At 41.6% G+C, this 19,194-nt stretch overlaps 2 protein-coding genes across 2 annotated transcripts in view; both read right to left on the bottom strand.

Moving 5' to 3' along the window:
• Positions 1 to 9,867, bottom strand: part of LOC123771817 (variant surface antigen E-like) — a 23,582-nt gene extending 13,715 nt beyond the window's left edge. The window contains exons 1-2 of the mRNA XM_045764543.2: positions 9,844 to 9,867; positions 5,042 to 5,152 (exon numbers count right to left, since the gene is read on the bottom strand). Coding sequence (XP_045620499.2) covers positions 5,042 to 5,152; positions 9,844 to 9,867 — 135 coding nt within the window. The remainder of the gene's footprint in view (positions 1 to 5,041; positions 5,153 to 9,843) is intronic.
• Positions 9,868 to 9,991: 124 nt separating this feature from the next.
• LOC138357030 (buccalin-like) lies at positions 9,992 to 10,924 on the bottom strand. Its single transcript, XM_069313566.1, has one exon. The coding sequence runs from the start codon at positions 10,922 to 10,924 to the stop codon at positions 9,992 to 9,994; it is 933 nt and encodes a 310-aa protein (XP_069169667.1).
• Between the last annotated feature and the right edge of the window lie 8,270 nt (positions 10,925 to 19,194).

Below are 19,194 nucleotides of genomic sequence, written 5' to 3'. Positions count from 1 at the left end.
CCGGTCTCCTCCTTGAGTCAGGCACGTAGCTGTGCTATCCGGCCTTCCTATTGAACCACGCACATATAACCGCGTTATCCGGCCACGCACCGGAATGCAGCCGGTGGCGTGGCAGCTTTAAACCCGAGCTTTACATTCCGTAGTCCGGTATAAAAGGAATGCGACCTTGAATATTTTAAGGTCACGTGACACCGAGTCTGTCAATGGCTGCTTTGGAATTCAACAAATAATGCATTTGGGTGAAGCTTTAACCTATCTTGTTCTCTCTCAATTACCTCAGGCAATTTACCAGCATGTGCACTATGCCTTAAAGAGGTAAATCAGGTATTCAAAGCCACCTCACCCGACACTATTGCAAAAATAAGTCTGCTTCAGAGGTACTCCACCCAGAACACATCACTCCTGTTGCAAAAATAAGTCTGCTTCAGAGGTACTCCTCCCAGGACACATCACTCCTGTTGCAAAAATAAGTCTGCGTCAGAGGCACTCCACCCAGGACACATCACTCTTATTGCAAAAATAAGTCTGCTTCAGAGGTACTCCACTCAGAACACATCACTCCTGTTGCAAAAACAAGTCTGCTTCAGAGGTACTCCACTCAGGACACATCACTCCTGTTGCAAAAATAAGTCTGCTTCAGAGGTATTCCACACAGCAAAATGGTCTGGCCTCGTAAAAATGCGATTTGCGGCTTTGATTACTAGTGCAATGCAAAATCAAATCATTTAGCTCATCAATTAATGGTTAATTACGCTTATATGTCCCTATTGCTGGATCGTGATGAGTGCTCTCAGTGTTCATATTTATCGAGGCATTGAACATTACTTGGACACGTCAGATGAGTTCATGATGGTTTGTTCAATCTTGTGTGTTCATGTTTGGCCGAATGTTGAGAGGCTTCGTTTCTGAGCATAATGCTAGGTGCACAGTAGCTCTTGAACGTTTCTGAGCATAATAATAGATGCACAGTAGCTCTTGAATGTTCCTGAGCATAATGCTAGGTGCACAGTAGCTCTTGAACGTTTCTGAGCATAATGCTAGGTGCACATTAGCTCTTGAACGTTTCTGAGCATAATGATAGGTGCACAGTAGCTCTTGAACGTTTCTGAGCATAATGCTAGGTGCACAGTAGCTCTTGAACGTTCCTGAGCATAATGCTAGGTGCACAGTAGCTCTTGAACGTTCCTGAGCATAATGCTAGGTGCACAGTAGCTCTTGAACGTTCCTGAGCATAATGCTATGTGCACAGTACCTCTTGAACGTTCCTGAGCATAAGGTTAAGTTCACAGTAGCTCTTGAACGTTCGTGAGCATAATGCTAGGTACACAGTACCTCTTGAACGTTCCTGAGACTAAGGCTAAGTGCACAGTACCTCCTGAACGTTCCTGATCATAAGGCTAAGTGCACAGTAGCTCTTGAACGTTCCTGATCATAATGTTAGGTGTACAGTAGCTCTTGAACGTTTCTGAGCATTATACTAGATGCACAGTAGCTCTTGAACGTTCGGGAGCATAAGGCTAAGTGCACAGTAGGACCGCTACGTTTGGGGGTGATGGTGCGCTAAGCAACGCCTCTAATCCTTACCCAAGTTGTTCCTTGATTCTAGATCTCGAACACTACGTCTTGGGCTCATGATGGCTTGAACAACGGCCCTGATCCTTGGTGTATCTAGCCCCCCCCCCCCTTGAAGATTCATATTAATATAATACACTTCAGAGATGTCAACAGTTCGCTGTCCCTAACCTCGGTGAACCTAACCTAACCTTCCCTAACTTTACCTCACCTCACCTAACATAACCTAACCTCACCTAACCTCATCTAACCTAACCTAACCTAACCTTCCCTAACTTTCCCTAACTTTACCTCACCTAACATAACCTAACCTCACCTAACCTCATCTAACCTAACCTAACCTTCCGTAACTTTACCTCACCTTCCGTAACTTTACCTCACCTCACCTAACATAACCTAACCTCACCTAACCTCATCTAACCTAACCTAACCTAACCTAACCTTCCCTAACTTTACCTCACCTCACCTAACATAACCTAACCTCACCTAACCTCATCTAACCTAACCTAACCTAACCTAACCTTCCCTAACTTTACCTCACCTCACCTAACATAACCTAACCTCACCTAACCTCATCTAACCTAACCTAACCTAGCCTTCCCTAACTTTACCTCACCTCACCTAACATAACCTAACCTCACCTAACCTCATCTAACCTAACCTAACCTTCCCTAACCTCACCTAACCTAACCTAACCTAACCTAACCTTCCCTAACCTCACCTAACCTCACCTAACCTAACCTTCCCTAACCTCACCTAACCTAACCTTCCCTAGCCTCACCTAACCTCACCTAGCATAACCTCACGTCATCTCGTCTAACCTCACCTCAGTGAAGCTAATTTCTAAACAGATTACTGCCTGTGCTACAAGAACATTCAAGCGATTTCATAATATGACATAAAATTACATACCTGGGCTTCCTAATCGTTACGGGACTTTCCTTTAAAATACATAGTGCAATTATTTAGTAATGTGTAACTGTCTTCAGTTCAGTGGTATATCGTATTATTTTCGCGTTATTCTTTCACGGCTCTCTCCTCTCATGGTGGATCATGTCAGGGGTGACACGAGCCCTTCATGGTGTGTCACGTCAGGGGTGACACGAGCCCTTCATAGGGGGGTCATGTCAGGGGTGACATGAGCCCTTCATGGGGGGGGTCATGTCAGGGGCGACACCAGCCTTTCATGGTAGATCATGTCAGGGATGACACCGATCCTCATTTTTCTTGATAACGTCAAATCCTATCTCCAACTATATACAACTAGTACATATATGTACTAGTTGTATGCACAGTTTAAATATATACAATTCATATGTACCACTTGATGGTATATTATATACCCTTGTCGTGCTGGAAATCTTTTGATAAGTCTTCACGCTACGGACACCAATTGTACCAGAGAAGTGCAGGAACACTGGACCATCCTACATGATAACTGTTCCACGTGGTACAGGAACACTGGACCATCCTACATGATAACTGTTCCATGTGGTACAAGAACATTGTACCATCCTACATGAGAACTGTTCCATGTGGTACAAGAACATTGTACCATCCTACATGATAACTGTTCCATGTGGTACAAGAACATTGTACCATCCTACATGAGAACTGTTCAACGTGGAACAAGAACACTGGACCATCCTACATGAGAACTGTTCAACGTGGAACAAGAACACTGGACCATCCTACATGATAACTGTTCCATGTGGTACAAGAACATTGTACCATCCTACATGATATACTGTTCAACGTGGAACAAGAACACTGGACCATCCAGGATGAGAACTGTTCCACGCGGTACAAGAACACTGAACAATCCTACATGAAAACTGTTCGACCTGGTACAAGAACACTAGACCATCCTACATAAGAACTGTTCCACGAGGTACAAGAACACCTACCCCAGCCTTCAGGGATAATACTCTAATAATACCAACAGTACAATAAAAAGAACACAATACAGTATAAACTAATAAGGGAGGTGCCAGTACCTCCAAGACCAACTACCCCGAGAGAGAAAACCTGTTAAACCTCCTAACAATACATTGGAGGCAAATCACAGTGATGAATATGAATATATTTCATCTCATCAACACTCAAAAATATTAAGCAGTAGGAGGGTGTTGTGCCCTGGAGGCTCGCTTCACGCCCCGCGGGGACCCACGGCGGCAGCTTTCATAAAGGGGCGAGGCGGACTGAGCGTGAAACGAGTCCTCAGAAGGGGGATCGAATCTCTTTACCTAATTGCTTTCTCTTTTTTTTTTTTTTTTTTTTAGAATTCAAGTTTGCTGCTGTTAATGGCGGAACGAATTCTAATACCGTTTGCTCGAGCCTAATGTGATAATGGTTACTTTACATCTTGTGAGGAGAGGAAACTTTCTATAGAAAGTTTTAATGTAAACTTTAGAGACACTTTCTAAAGCGTTTCCTACAACTTTCATTAAATATGCTTCAAGCTGCATTTTTTTTCACTTTTAAAATGTATTTTTCTACTTTCTAAATGAAAGTGTCAACACATTATTAACTGTATAATATTTATTACACTGCTCTGTGGAATATACTTTAGAGAATGAGACTAGAGCCAATTATACTTGTAACCTGTTGGCCAATGAAGGGCAGGAAATATTTATAATCAGATCCCCCATCGATTCATAACCGATGCTTGGAAAAGCCTCGTGATCCCGTATCTCTCATGATACCCGGTGTGTCATCCATGTATCACCATTTCTATTGAGTACACTGAGTATATTTGTTTAACATAAAGCAAAACACAGTTTTTCTTCTCAACGTCAGCTAGAAATCAACACATTAGTGCCCGAAACGCTATGCGTATTAGTGGCTTTAGGTATTTGTATGTACTAGCTCTCCCTATAAATAATCAGAATGTTTGTAACTCTGCATCTATGTATGTACTTTTCCTAAATAAAATATTAGTATTATTATTATTATAAAACATTAAGCTATCAGCTGGTGCCTTCCGAGCTCCGTGTCTGATGGTATTTCAAGTTACAACCAATTTAAAAATTATAGAACTTATAAGAACTATTTGGTCTAATGATCTGATGCAGCCAATAATTTCACGTTTTGAGCTAATAATTTTGTAAAGTGAACGAGAGAAGTAAAAAAAAAAATACAAATTCTTAGGGCAAGTGATAGCACATACATGCATTATATTAAGCCTAAGATAGGAAATAATAAGCCTAGGATTTGTTTATTTATTAAGTGGACACATTAATTACGTTCTTAGTTACGTTCCTATTTTCAGAGTACCCCCATTAGTCAATTTCAATAACACAAACTACCTCAGTTACTGTTCCTGGGTAGTAAGTGTTATTTCTGACTGTCTGTGCCCCCTAGTCTATAGAACATGGTTAATATTCCGCCTGAACCGTTGGGTTGACCTTAGTGTCAGACAGTATAGAGATGTCTATAAGGTACCTTCAGGTACCTGCCGGGTGCTCACCTGCGGCATATTGTTTAATAAGACGCGGTCTTCAGGTTCCTCCAAGACGTCCATCTTAAACTGTCTGTGACAATGACCAAAGCGAAGTTGGTGGTGAATAATATCCATTTTCTATAATAGGGAGACATAAACAATTACAAAAATTACGCATGCACCTCTTTTTTTACAGTGTAATGCAAAACGTGAATTAATTGGGATAGAACAGTTTAGTTTTATAGGTTTGAGTAATTTGTTGAGATAATTAGTATCGTTAGGATGAGTTGTGCGGTTGAGTAGCTTTTTACCTCTTCATGGTACTGTTGGTAATGTGTGATTGTGGGAAGTTCAGAGACGCGAGTTCAATCCCACCCATTTTCAAATTATTTTATCATAGATGAATTAAGAACGAGTAAGCGCCTGCGCCCGGGTCTCTCCCACCCCCCCACCCCCCCACTTCCCCCTCTTTACCTAGCCCCACCTCTCGATCCCTATCTTCCCCCTCTTCCACCCCCCCCCCCCTCTTAGAAACATTACACAAACTTGCGTCATTCTTGTTATCAAGGGCCATTGTTTCACTGATTCTATATACGTCTAACATACTGCATTGAGATCTGTGGCCAGATTCACGAAGCAGTTACGCAAGCACTTACGAACCTGTACATCTTTTCTCAATCTTTAACGTTTTTTTTTATTATTAAACAGTTAATGAGCTCCAAAGCACCAAGAGGCTGTTTATAACAATAACAACAGTTGATTGGGAAGTTTTCATGCTTGTAAACTGTTTAATAAATGTAACCAAAGCCGTCAAAGATTGTGGAAAGATGTACACGTTCGTAAGTACTTGCGTAACTGCTTCGTGAATCTGGCACCAGGACTCTGTTTCCCAGGATCTATTACAAGTTTCCTAGCTACTTCGTTTTTCTTCATGTAAAACCCCTATTTTTTTCATTTTTTTCAGATAAGCGATTAGAGTGGATATAAAAATAATACGATTTGAATATCTAGACAAAATTATTAGTTTAAAAGATATAGATAAAAGTAACAACTTAAGAATATAGACAAAAAAGTAGCAAAACTACACTGCATAGCACAAATCCTGTGACCAGAAAGTATAGACAAAGTTCTGATACAACAGTCTTCAATCATTATAAAATAATACATGAATTACTTCAAGATATTAGACAATTTATTTAAATAAATTACAGTAAAATCTAAATTACACAAAGAATACTAACGAGAAATAAATAAACTATGAACATCCCAAAAAAACAGTTTGCCACAGAAATCACCTGATTCACATAGCATTTCACAGTCCCATTCACGGTAAAAATTTAGATTAAAAACTATTTTTTTTTTATGGAAAGCGAGAGTGGAGCCAATTATGAGCTCTTATTGTTAATTGTAAATTGACAATTGTAAACAAGGAGACTCCTCACTGCGATTGCTTACTCGTTTTGTTTGATATCAACTTTGATGAAATAAAATTATGATGAACTAATAGATAACTTTAAAAAAATATGTTTTTAGGGGGTCTGGAAACATTGAAATGTTGATCTCTTTTATGATAAAAGTCTGACGTTTAATTATGATTAAATGATTTCTAATTATCGGTGATCTGGTGATTAGAAATTGCTGCTGGTTATTTGGGACGTATAAATTGGCCACATGAAATTGGTGTTCCTACTATTTATGCCCCCTATTGGTGTCCCCTATTAGTAACAAGATAATTCAAAATTAGGTCGTCAGTATATCAGATTAGGACAATTGGTGATTACTGAATTACATAAGAAATTTTTGAATAACTCGACCTGCAGAAAGTGTATTGACCAATACGACGCAGCTACCCATTTATTTTCACCTAAACTCATTCACACATTTGTCTAACATTCTCTTCCAATCAATCCATCACACTTTTTATGCTCCTCGATACTTTGTTACATAAATTATACAGCAATTTTTCTAAACCAGTATTTACATAATTCTTTGACGTAAATTATATATTTTCTGCAACTGTGTTAAAATTAGCTCGCCTTTGGAAAATTGGAATTAAACTAATCATTTTGTCTTTATTTGTATGTTTCATGCGTTGGTGCCTTGCAGGATTGTTCCTCATTGGTCACTAAATCAGTTTTAAAGATTCATTGTTTTTTTATTTGGTTTTAAAGCTTGATTATTAAAAAAACTGAGAGCAGAAATGGAGTAAATCTGAGTGGAATTGTGTGGTAAGTTGTGTGTCCTCAGGACTCCCCCCTGTGACCTCTGTTGTGGGAGAGTGTTGTAAGTGTTGTGGTCCAGACTGTCACCTATGACCTCTGTTGTGGGAGAGTGTTGTAAGTGTTGTGGCTCCAGACTGTCACCTGTGACCTCTGTTGTGGGAGAGTGTTGTAAGTGTTGTGGTCCAGGACTGTCACCTGTGTCCTCTGTTGTGGGAGAGTGTTGTAAGTGTTGTGGTCCAGGACTCCCCCCTGTGACCTCTGTTGTGGGAGAGTGTTGTAAGTGTTGTGGTCCAGGACTGTCACCTGTGACCTCTGTTGTGGGAGAGTGTTGTAAGTGTTGTGGTCCAGGACTGTCACCTGTGTCCTCTGTTGTGGGAGAGTGTTGTAAGTGTTGTGGTCCAGGACTCCCCCCTGTGACCTCTGTTGTGGGAGAGTGTTGTAAGTGTTGTGGTCCAGGACTGTCACCTGTGTCCTCTGTTGTGGGAGAGTGTTGTAAGTGTTGTGGCCCAGGACTCCCCCCTGTGACCTCTGTTGTGGGAGAGTGTTGTAAGTGTTGTGGTCCAGGACTGTCACCTGTGACCTCTGTTGTGGGAGAGTGTTGTAAGTGTTGTGGTCCAGGACTGTCACCTGTGTCCTCTGTTGTGGGAGAGTGTTGTAAGTGTTGTGGTCCAGGACTCCCCCCTGTGACCTCTGTTGTGGGAGAGTGTTGTAAGTGTTGTGGTCCAGGACTGTCACCTGTGTCCTCTGTTGTGGGAGTGTGTTGTAAGTGTTGTGGTCCAGGACTCCCCCCTGTGACCTCTGTTGTGGGAGAGTGTTGTAAGTGTTGTGGTCCAGGACTGTCACCTGTGTCCTCTGTTGTGGGAGAGTGTTGTAAGTGTTGTGGCCCAGGACTCCCCCCTGTGACCTCTGTTGTGGGAGAGTGTTGTAAGTGTTGTGGTCCAGGACTGTCACCTGTGTCCTCTGTTGTGGGAGAGTGTTGTAAGTGTTGTGGCCCAGGACTCCCCCCTGTGACCTCTGTTGTGGGAGAGTGTTGTAACTGTTGTGGTCCAGGACTGTCACCTGTGACCTCTGTTGTGGGAGAGTGTTGTAAGTGTTGTGGTCCAGGACTGTCACCTGTGACCTCTGTTGTGGGGGAGTGTTGTAACTGTTGTGGCTCCAGACTGTCAAGTGTGACCTCTGTTGTGGGAGTGTGTTGTAAGTGTTGTGGTCCAGGACTGTCACCTGTGACCTCTGTTGTGGGAGTGTGTTGTAAGTGTTGTGGTCCAGGACTCCTCCCTGTGACCTCTGTTGTGGAATACAAGATGCACGAACTGGGCGAGAAACATATTGATAAGAAATACACTCGTCGTAAGACGCCCCTGATAGAGGTTGACAGGAGCACGGGATAAGATGCATGGGATGCTGGGATTTATTCCCAGATGCTTCAGTAACAAGACATTTTAACGTTATTCTCGAGCTTTATCTTGTCCGTGTTTGGTTCAGCCTTAATAGGATTACACATGGGCGTGCCCTGGTGGGCGTGCCTTAGTGGGCGTGCCCTGGTGGGCGTGTCCTGGGGGACGTGCCCTGGTGGGCGTGCCCTGGGGGGCGTGTCCTGGTGGGCGTGCCCTGGTGTTGGTGCCCTGGGGGGCGTGTCCTGGGGGGCGTGCCCTGGTGGGCGTACCCTGGTGGGCGTACCCTGGTGGGCGTACCTTAGAGTGGACATACACGCACGTAAACGCGCGAACATTATTATGATAAACTTAATTGTGGTAATAAGAAGCTTTCCTTCGATTGGGAGATTAAACGAGCTAAAGTTTCCATTCTCCAGAAAGACGAGTCCAACCACTCGGGATGGACGATAGAGCCATACGGTCTCGCTTCATGCAGGTCGAGGTTCAATCCCCCGACTGTCCAAGTAGTTGGGCACCATTCCTTTCCTTCCCGTCCCATCCCAAATCCTAATCCTGACCCCCTTCCCAGTACTATATAGTCGTAATGGCTTGCCGCTTTCTCTTGATAATTCCCTCCCTTCCAGAAAAAACAAAGAGTAAAGGATAACACGACTCTTCTTTTACATGGATGAGAGGTTATATATATTTATATAAAAAAGAGCGGATATAAATGCGATCTATGATATAACAACACGTGAGAGAGAACAAGAACACACAAGAGAACTCACAACAATAGACGCAAACTGAACAACCCAAGATTCTTGACCAATCCAGGTAAACGATAGTTAGGAAAGAGAGCTATTGACCCGCGGAACAAGCCACAGCTGAGCAAAGTAGATGCGTGATCATCTCCATAAATAATTTTTAAATGATGTGCTCCACTTGGTAAAAAAAAAAAAAAAATATTAATTTAGCCTTCAAAACCTAATATATTTCACTGAATCACTTAACGTTCATCACTTAATGTTCCTGATGCGTTACGCTAAGGCACAACTTAGCATCTTCGGAGGCAGCCTGAGTGTTGATGAAAATGGGCGGAAACATCAGGAGATGTTCTTTGGAGGTATATTAGGGAGGCGAAGGGGGCTATACCCTCTGATGAAGGGGGCTGGAGAGTGCTTCCCTGTGTTGCTAACGCTTCACCTCAACCAATAACATGTTAAAAATTACTCACCGCAACTCTGACAACCTCTTCCATTCTCCTGGGGCTGTAGGAGACTCTAACCGCCGGCCCCAAGCGTGAGAGGACGAAGATCTATCGACTGGGCTATTTACTTTTTTTCACGCAGTTTCCTGTTTGTTTTGCCGACCGCTTCCCAATATTAGCCCTTATCGTGTCTACCTTTGACTCCTGCTCTTCCCACCTCATCCATCACCCTAACGCCAGCACCTAATACACTTCCCACATCATCCATCACCCAGACGCCAGCACCTAGTACACTTCCCACATCATCCATCACCCAGACGCCAGCACCTAATACACTACCCACATCATCCATCACCCTGACGCCAGCACCTAATACACTACCCACATCATCCATCACCCAGACGCCAGCACCTAATACACTACCCACATCATCCATCACCCTGACGCCAGCACCTAATACAGTTCCCACATCATCCATCACCCAGACGCCAGCACCTAATACACTTCCCACATCATCCATCACCCTGACGCCAGCACCTAATACACTACCCACATCATCCATCACCCTGACGCCAGCCCCTAATACAATACCCACATCATCCATCACCCAGACGCCAGCACCTAATACACTTCCCACATCATCCATCACCCAGACGCCAGCACCTAATACACTTCCCACATCATCCATCACCCAGACGCCAGCACCTAATACACTTCCCACATCATCCATCACCCAGACGCCAGCACCTAATACACTTCCCACATCATCCATCACCCAGACGCCAGCACCTAATACACTACCCACATCATCCATCACCCTGACGCCAGCACCTAATACAGTTCCCACATCATCCATCACCCAGACGCCAGCACCTAATACACTTCCCACATCATCCATCACCCTGATGCCAGCACCTAATACACTACCCACATCATCCATCACCCTAACGCCACCACCGAATACACTTCCCACATCATCCATCACCCTGATGCCAGCACCTAATACACTACCCACATCATCCATCACCCTAACGCCACCACCTAATACACTTCCCACATCATCCATCACCCTGATGCCAGCACCTAATACACTACCCACATCATCCATCACTCAGACGCCAGCACCTAATACACTACCCACATCATCCATCACCCAGACGCCAGCACCTAATACACCTCCCACATCATCCATCACCCTGATGCCAGCACCTAACACACTTCCTGTGGGGAAATCTGGCTCTAGTTTAATACTAATAAAGTGTGTAATTCTATAAATGCAAAACAATGAATAAATCTAAGATAGCTCGCATGACCAGAATGCATTGTTCAATGAGAGAACCAGTGACTTATGGATCTCTATGATTATATGTAATTATATTCTATTAAGCAATGACTGTAAATTGTATGCATGCTAGAACCAGCTTCCCATGACACTTTTTTTTTTTAGGGGGGGGGGGGTCTTCTATGAGGTTAGTCTATGTGTGTAACATATATTATGTGATAATAATAATGATAATATGCACACACAATGATAAATAAAATGTAATGCAAGAAATACTACTGCATATTAAAATTCAAATCATGTATCTTGATTAATATGCGATGATTAGAAATGCTTGATTCTCAATAATTAAATTCTATCTACAATGAAAACTGATTAAATCTCAGCTGTGACAGATGGACGTAGGTGGAGTCCAATCTGTACAATAGTCTGGAAACAGCTTGGGATAGTGATCCTAGGAACACGTGAATATATGACAGTCACACGCTTCCTCATTGGTGTTGCACCAGGCTGCAATAATTAGATTCCATAATTTCCACTCCAAATTAGTATTCACATACATAAATGCAATATCTAAATATTTGGAGGGGAGTAAACAGCACTTACATTGGGGTTTATTTTATCGCCTGCAGCGTTACGACATGGTACCTATATTTCTTATCATCTGAGCCACAAATTAACAACTGAACAAGGTAAAAATGCCTGCCGAACTGGTGTCCGGGATTCTGGTAAGCTGCGCCCTCATTCTGACGTCCGAGGATGTACGGATGCCTTCTAGATTGTAAGATTTGTAGGAACCGCTTCGGAACACCGTACTGCCAGTTGATCGAAAATGGCGAGAGTCCTCCTTCCTTCCCCAAAGTCGCGCATGCGCATAACTCCCAGTAGGGGGCCCGAGCATAAATTATATTTCATCATTAAAGCTAACTAGGGAAGGAAGTGTTTATGAATACTCTTTATATTTTGATTAAACACTTGATGTGGTGATGTTTGATTCTCACCGTGCAGGTCAGTTAATGTAGACTGCACAAATAAAACGAGAATCCTTTGGAGGTGGAAATGCTTTTAGATTATTAACTTTATTTAGATTTATTAACTAGAACAGCGATCAAGCTGGGTAAAGGAATTCCAGTAAACTTTTGTATACTAAATGAGGTAAACCTAAATAATTAGCCCTAATAAAGGAAAGTAAATGGTTGAACTTCTATTAGATCTACAGATATGTGGAAATTTATTCTCCGTGGGTGGCTGAAGCAACACTGCACAATTCTAGGAGAAATTACAAGATGTTCCACATCCTAATGCAATGAATTCTGTGATACTAAACTACGAATTAGTAGTGTGAGTTAATTATGACACTTAGTATAGGAAATATATCCCATTGTACTAAGGATTAGTAAATGAGTATGAAGCCTAATACAGGAAATACATCCTATTGTATTAGGGATGAGAATAACTGTTGGAAATTTCCAACACTTCCCACCTCATCCATCATCCTGAGGTAACGATTGTAAACACCATAGTAACGATTGTAAACACCATAGTAACGATTGTAAACAGCATAGTAACGATTGTAAACACCATAGTAAAGATTGGACCAATCACAGCTGCTACCATTGTAACAACAGCTGGTGTCGCCACTATGCTGACACACACTGTTATGGTCTTTATAAACTTGTAACCCTGAAGGCTGTAATTACTGTATTGTGTAACCCCAAAGAACTGTGAAGTGTCCGCCCTCTCATCGGAAAATTCTCACACCAGAAAAACTTTTTCATAGTCATATAATCAATCATATGTTGCAACTTTTTCTCACTGTTAAAGTCTCCACACTTTTACTACTAAACTTTGAGCATGTAGAGTATAACACTTGTAATATATAATCAGAGAGATATCACACTAAAGTGATATTTATATCAATGGGAAAATGAACTGATTGATCTTATTTGCACGAGTTGGTTTCATGTGATGTTATTTCCATGTGCAGATTCGAAAAACAGTCCCTCTAATATTTTCCCCGTGTAAATTAACAGGAACCTCTCTTGCCTGCTCCCTAGAAAATACAGATTTAGAAATTTTAATCAGTCTCAATAAGTTTGATATGTTATTATAGAGTGGATTCTAGCTGTATTGGATCTTTGGTCTCTGGGTCTGCAATTTCTCCAGCTTTGAATGAGGCTGTTAGTATGCAACAATATTCTACCCTAGAGAGTAACATTGTCTTGAAAAGCATCTGTCGGAAAATCCGACACCATTTAATAATCATACAGATAATAGCTGTATTACCAACAAGTTACCCATAGAAAACGTAACTTGTAGTGGAATTACCATCTAAAGAAAACGGGATATCATCACCACATACTATTATAATTCACCAGCTATTCTGCTGGGAATTGTTCTTAAATACATTAGTCTTTGGTCTTTACCATCATAAAAACATCTTATATAAATTAACTTAATTATCAATATTAAAGTAGAGTAAATGTGACCCTTCTATCACTTTCTGACATGTGGACAATGTAAGCCAGGCGTGAGAGTGAGGAAGGAGGGCAGCCATTGTTTATACTAGACCAGAGGCTCACACGGGAGCAAATTCGGCTCCTGTTAAATTTACTTGGACGTAGTGTTATGGAAACTAAAGGTGTACCATTATCAACACGCTGTCTACAAATTCAAGTTAAGTGTTCTTTCCGAAACCCATTATCTATCATTAGTGGCCATTAATGTCATTGGGTAGGGTTAGCCGGTTAGAACGCGAAATCGCCTCATACTAAAGGTAATTAAGCCAGGTCTTTAATGTTCCATGTACAGTTTTCTCTGATATAGCTTGTCATATATAGAATCTGGCTTCACAGCTAGCGCCCTTTTGACAGGTCAAGACGAGGAGGAAGACTTTGTGCACCAGTTACTGGGTGATGGAAGCTACCTCAAAGAGGATAATTTGGTGTCTACACCCTAGTTATACCTGGTGGACTAACCTGCTGTACTATAAGATAAGGAACCTTTTCAATGTATGTAGTTAATACTGTAGTTTGATTGGCTGCATATATATTAATTTAATAACCCCCCCTAATGTGTAGAGGATCGATTTGTGAGATTATTGCAGAAATACAGTCCACTTATCATTATACAAATTGCTATCGAAGTATATAAATTAACGTAAATATAAATTCATATAAATTAAATAAATATAAATCTCACAGGTCGGTTCCCACAGCATCATCATTGTATAGCATCCCTTGTTCGAAAGGTTCTTGTTATCCAACCTGTCATTTTTTTGCAGTTGTGACAGCTACTTTATTGTGTTTATAAAGTAATTATGTCGGAGGACATAATTATTCCTAGATCATTTAAACTGCTATTTCGTTTTATAGCTTGACTTGACCGCGTTTTATAGATGGTTTCCCTATTTTCCCTAGCGCAGGAGCTGAAATTTATCTTCATTAAACACATTATTGTTATCTGTAGCGCATTGAAAGACCCAATTAACATCAGAATGGAGGTTTGTAGTGTCTTCTATATTGTCTACTCGCAAGAAAATTCTAGACGAAAAATTTATGAAAAATGACACTTGAAAATGATGATACAGCACTGTAGTGTATATCCTTGTCTGTGACTGATATGAGGATGAGAAAAAGTACCGATATTACTTTGTTGACTATTACACTCTGGGTTCCGTTCGTTAGGAAGTTAAAGATCCATCTCCCCACTTGTCAATAATTCCCTTTGAGCTACGTTGTTGCGAAATAACCACATGGTTACATTTGTCGAAAGCTTTTGCGAAATCTGTATATATTACATCTACGTTTCCCCTGTCTCCCATACCGCTTAAGGCCATGTCAGAGTGATCTAGCAATGGCGAGAGCTAGAAGCGCCCTGTTCTGAACCCTTGTTGCCAGGGGTTATGTAGAGGTTGTGATTCCATGTGATTTGTAATTTTAGTGGTTCTTAGCACTCTTTCAAACACTTTTATGATGTGGGGAAAAAGAGCTATTGGTGTATAGTTTTTTGCATCTGCTTTACTACCTCTTTTGTGAAGTTGTGCGATCTCCGCTGTTTTAAGTATCTCAGGGATAAGCGAGTATCTAGGCTCCATCTACAAAAGATGTTCATGGCCTGTGATTGTGGATTTTGTACGTCTTGATGAATTATAGGATTCCAAGAGTCTGGGGCCTGGTGCAGAGTGCATGGACCAGCAGTCTATGGCTACCATGAAGCCCAGTGGGGTAAGGGGTGACAGCTGGTATATGGTTCGATGTTGATATAACATTCATAAAGAATTCGTTTGGATCACTGATCTTCAATGTGTTCTGGGGGTTCACTAATTGATTAATGAAGATTAAGCCACCCAAAATGTTGCACGGGCATAAATAGCCCGTAAGTGGTGGCCCTTATCAGCCATTACCAGTATCAAGAGCTGATACTGGAGATTTGTGGAGGTGCGACTGCACCCTGCGTGACGGGAGATGTCTCCCGTGGGGTGTTCACTGAAAACCCCATCCCCTTACCCCCCACTCACCCTTCCGATATCCCAGCAAAACCCCATCCTCCTGTCTACCCCCTCCACACCCTCCCCTTCTCCCCCCCCCCCTCCACACACACTACGTGTCTGCCCCGCATACACTTTTCCTATCATCACCCCACACACTATCCTCCTATCCCCTAACAAACACACCTTTCCCATCTCCCCCAGTTACACTATCTCCCTCTCTCTCTCCTCCCTCCCCCTTTCCCTTCCACATACATCATCCCGATCTCCTCCCTCCCCCACACACATACATCATCCCAAAATCCCCCCCCCCCCACAACACATTCTCAATGCGACCACACACACACCAGCCTGTCCTCCTAAGGTTTCCAAACGTCAAGAAAACGGTCAATTGAAAGTACCCTTACCCTAACTTACCAGAGGACCCAAAACAGAAAACGGGACAGTACGTCACTTTCGCAAACGGCTTCCATTTTCAAATACGACAATTGTTAGCCTTGTGTAACGCATACGATCGACATGCGACGTTCTTTGTTAGAGGACGTACATGGTAATGGGTTACTCACACCTGGCTACCTGTCTCTTCATCACTGTAACTGTTTTTCCTACACAGTATCAGCGTCTCTGTAACTAAGAGGCTGCAGCCAGAATACAAATTTGTCATATGAATATATGTTTACCAACTCAATATATGATTACACTAATATTTTTTGAAGTGGATATAGGGACCGACCCTCCTTCGAGGGGGAGCACGGGGGCCGACCTCCCATGTCTTCACGTCATCCTCTGAAAGTTGGACAAGCAGACAACCAAACTGGTCTCTCCCAACATACCTTCCCCCCATCTTTCCCTATGCCCACGATTCCTGTCTCTCTGCATATACAACCCTAATCTCCTAATCCCAGGCCTGTTGTAATCCCAAGTTCCCCTTAATCTTTGTAATGACCCTTATTATATATTTGACCCACACACACTCCCCATGTCTCCACCCACAAACACTCCCCATGTCTCCACCCACAAACACTCCCCACGGTCCCCCACGTACACTCCTCATCTCCTCTATGCACACACACACACACGCCCTTCCCTGGTGCCCTGGTCCCAGGATTGGGACTGAAAATGGGACCAGGATGAACCAGAACGTCGTCATTTCTTCATTTTCATATGTCTCGGTTTTGAATCAATAATAGCTTCCATTTGGCTTTGAGACAGGGACAGATGTTCAGACAACATTCGAAGCTGTGTGATGATCATCTATTGTATGTTTTAATGGGCAAAGTGTGAAGATTAGAGTTTTTAATTTATTTTCCCGGGATTAGTGCTTGATTTTTTGCATCATTTCCATGAGAAAAGTAGTTTTTTAAATGGTTATTTTCTAAATATTTAGCCAGGCGTAGTTTGGCTGACAAAACCAAAATCAGTCCTGGGGATCAGAATTTGATCGTAAAATATTGTTCCCTCTTGAATTATTGATGACCCCGTCCAAGCATATATCTAAACCATATCTCAGCAGTCTGTTATCCCTTCCAGAGTTGCGTGAAGCTTCAAGCCTCTTACCTTACACCAGTTAACATACTAAGAGAAAAACAAATATTTTCTCATATAGATAGAGTAGTAGAGGCCTAAATTGCCCCCCCCCCCTCCCCCCCCTCTCTCTCTCTCTCTCTCTCTCTCTCTCTCTCTCTCTCTCTCTCTCTCTCTCTCTAATAGATTTCACAGGTGTTATCAGAAAGAGACACGCTAGTAATGGGTGTAGTGCATTAATGGAGTGCGTCAAACTATCGGCCAATTAGCCTAACGTCTATTGTGGGAAAGTTACTCGAATCGATAATTGCAAATAAAATCATCTTCATCTTGAAAAACATAAATTAATAATTGAGTCGCAACATGGTTTTATAAATGGCCGTTCATGTTTAACAAATTTGTTATCTTTTTATTCTAGCATAGTTGAGGCAGTTGATAGTGGTAAGGATTGTGATGTTGTGTACCATGACTTTAGCAAAGCTTTTGATACAGTGCGACATGAAAGACTGATTAAAAAGATAGAAGCTCATAGTATTGGGGGAAAGGAAACAGAGAGTTAGTATAAATGAAGTCAAGTCAGAGTGGGAAAATGTTGTAAGTGGAGTGCCTCAAGGCTCTGTTCTGGGACCTCTGTTGTTTATAATATATATAAATGATTTAGACTCAGGTTTGAGTAGCAACATTTGCAAATTTGCCGATGATATAAAAATCGGTAGGGAAATTAGCACGGAAGAAGACTCACTATCACATCAAGTTGATCTAAATAGGGTTTTGAAATAGTCAAAGGATTGGAAATGCAGTTTAATGCTGATAAATGTAAAGTTCTGAGGCTAGGTAATGATGATAGAGTTACAAGATACGAGCTAGATGGTGTTGAGATTGCGAAGTCGGATTGCGAAGTCGGATTGCGAAAGGGATCTGTGAGTTATGATTAGTAAGAATTTAAAACAAAAGGATCAATGCATGAATGTTCGTAATAAGGCAAATAGGACACTGGGAATTATTAATCGAAGCGTTAGTAACAAGACACCTGGTGTGGTTCTTCAGCTATATCTAGCTCTGGTTAGGCCCCATTTAGATTATGCAGTTCAGTTTTGGTCGCCATATTATAGAATGGATATAAATTCACTTGAACGTGTCCAGCGTAGGATGACAAAGTGATCAACGCAAGTGATCTATCTCCTTTCTTAAAAATTGATACCACATTAGCTACCTTCCATGACTCTGGCACTCTGCCTGACTCTATTGTTTTATTAAATATGGTAGACAGTGGCTCGGAAAGCTCCTCTTTGCATTCTTTAAGCACCCTGGCAAACACTTCATCCGGCCCTGGGGATTTGTTTGGTTTTAGTTTTTCTAATTGTTTAATTACATCCTCCCTGGTAACTACTAAACTAGTCAACCTGTCCTCATCCCCACCCACATAGACTTGTTCGGCTGAAGGCATATTGTTGAGTTCTTCTTTAGTAAATACAGATATAAAATATTTGTTAAAAATACTACTCATCTCCTTGTCATTATCCGTTATTTGACCTGTCTCAGTTTTTAATGGACCTATCCTTTCCCTAGTCTTAGTTCGATATAACTGAAAAACCCCTTTAGGATTTGACTTTGCTTGCTCTGCTATGCGAACTTCATAGTTTCTTTTTGCTTTCCTAATCTCTTTTTTAACATTTCTAACCAGTTGTATGAATTCCTGTTCTAACCTGACTTCCCCATTCTTAATCCTTTTGTACCAAGCTCTCTTTTTACCTATAAGGTTCTTTAAATTATTTGTTATCCACTTTGGGTCATTAGTATTCGACCTATTCAATTTGTATGGTATACTACGTCCCTGTGCTTTGTTTAGAATATTCTTAAATAAGTTATATATTAAATCCACATCGAAATCCCTTTTTACGTCACCTATCGCTGGGTTCATGTCTCGCTCCAAGACCGGCCCACACCCCATACCTAAGATTTTCCAATCTATTTGACCCAAAAAATTTCTTAGACTATTAAAATCAGCTTTTCGAAAATCTGGCACTTTAACAGAATTTTCTCTTACAGGTCTATTCCATTCTATGCTAAATCTGATTTCTTT

This window comes from Procambarus clarkii, chromosome 75 (genome assembly GCF_040958095.1).
Source record: "Procambarus clarkii isolate CNS0578487 chromosome 75, FALCON_Pclarkii_2.0, whole genome shotgun sequence".
In the NCBI taxonomy this organism is placed as follows: domain Eukaryota; kingdom Metazoa; phylum Arthropoda; class Malacostraca; order Decapoda; family Cambaridae; genus Procambarus; species Procambarus clarkii.
The sequence above is the reverse complement of the archived record's forward strand: the minus strand, read 5'-3'. Positions and strand labels throughout refer to the sequence as shown.

What these genes read in the sequence shown, in the direction of transcription:
- LOC138357030 (XM_069313566.1), bottom strand. Translation starts at nt 10,924, where the DNA reads ATGGATGATGTGGGTAGTGTATTAGGTGCTGGCATCAGGGTGATGGAT.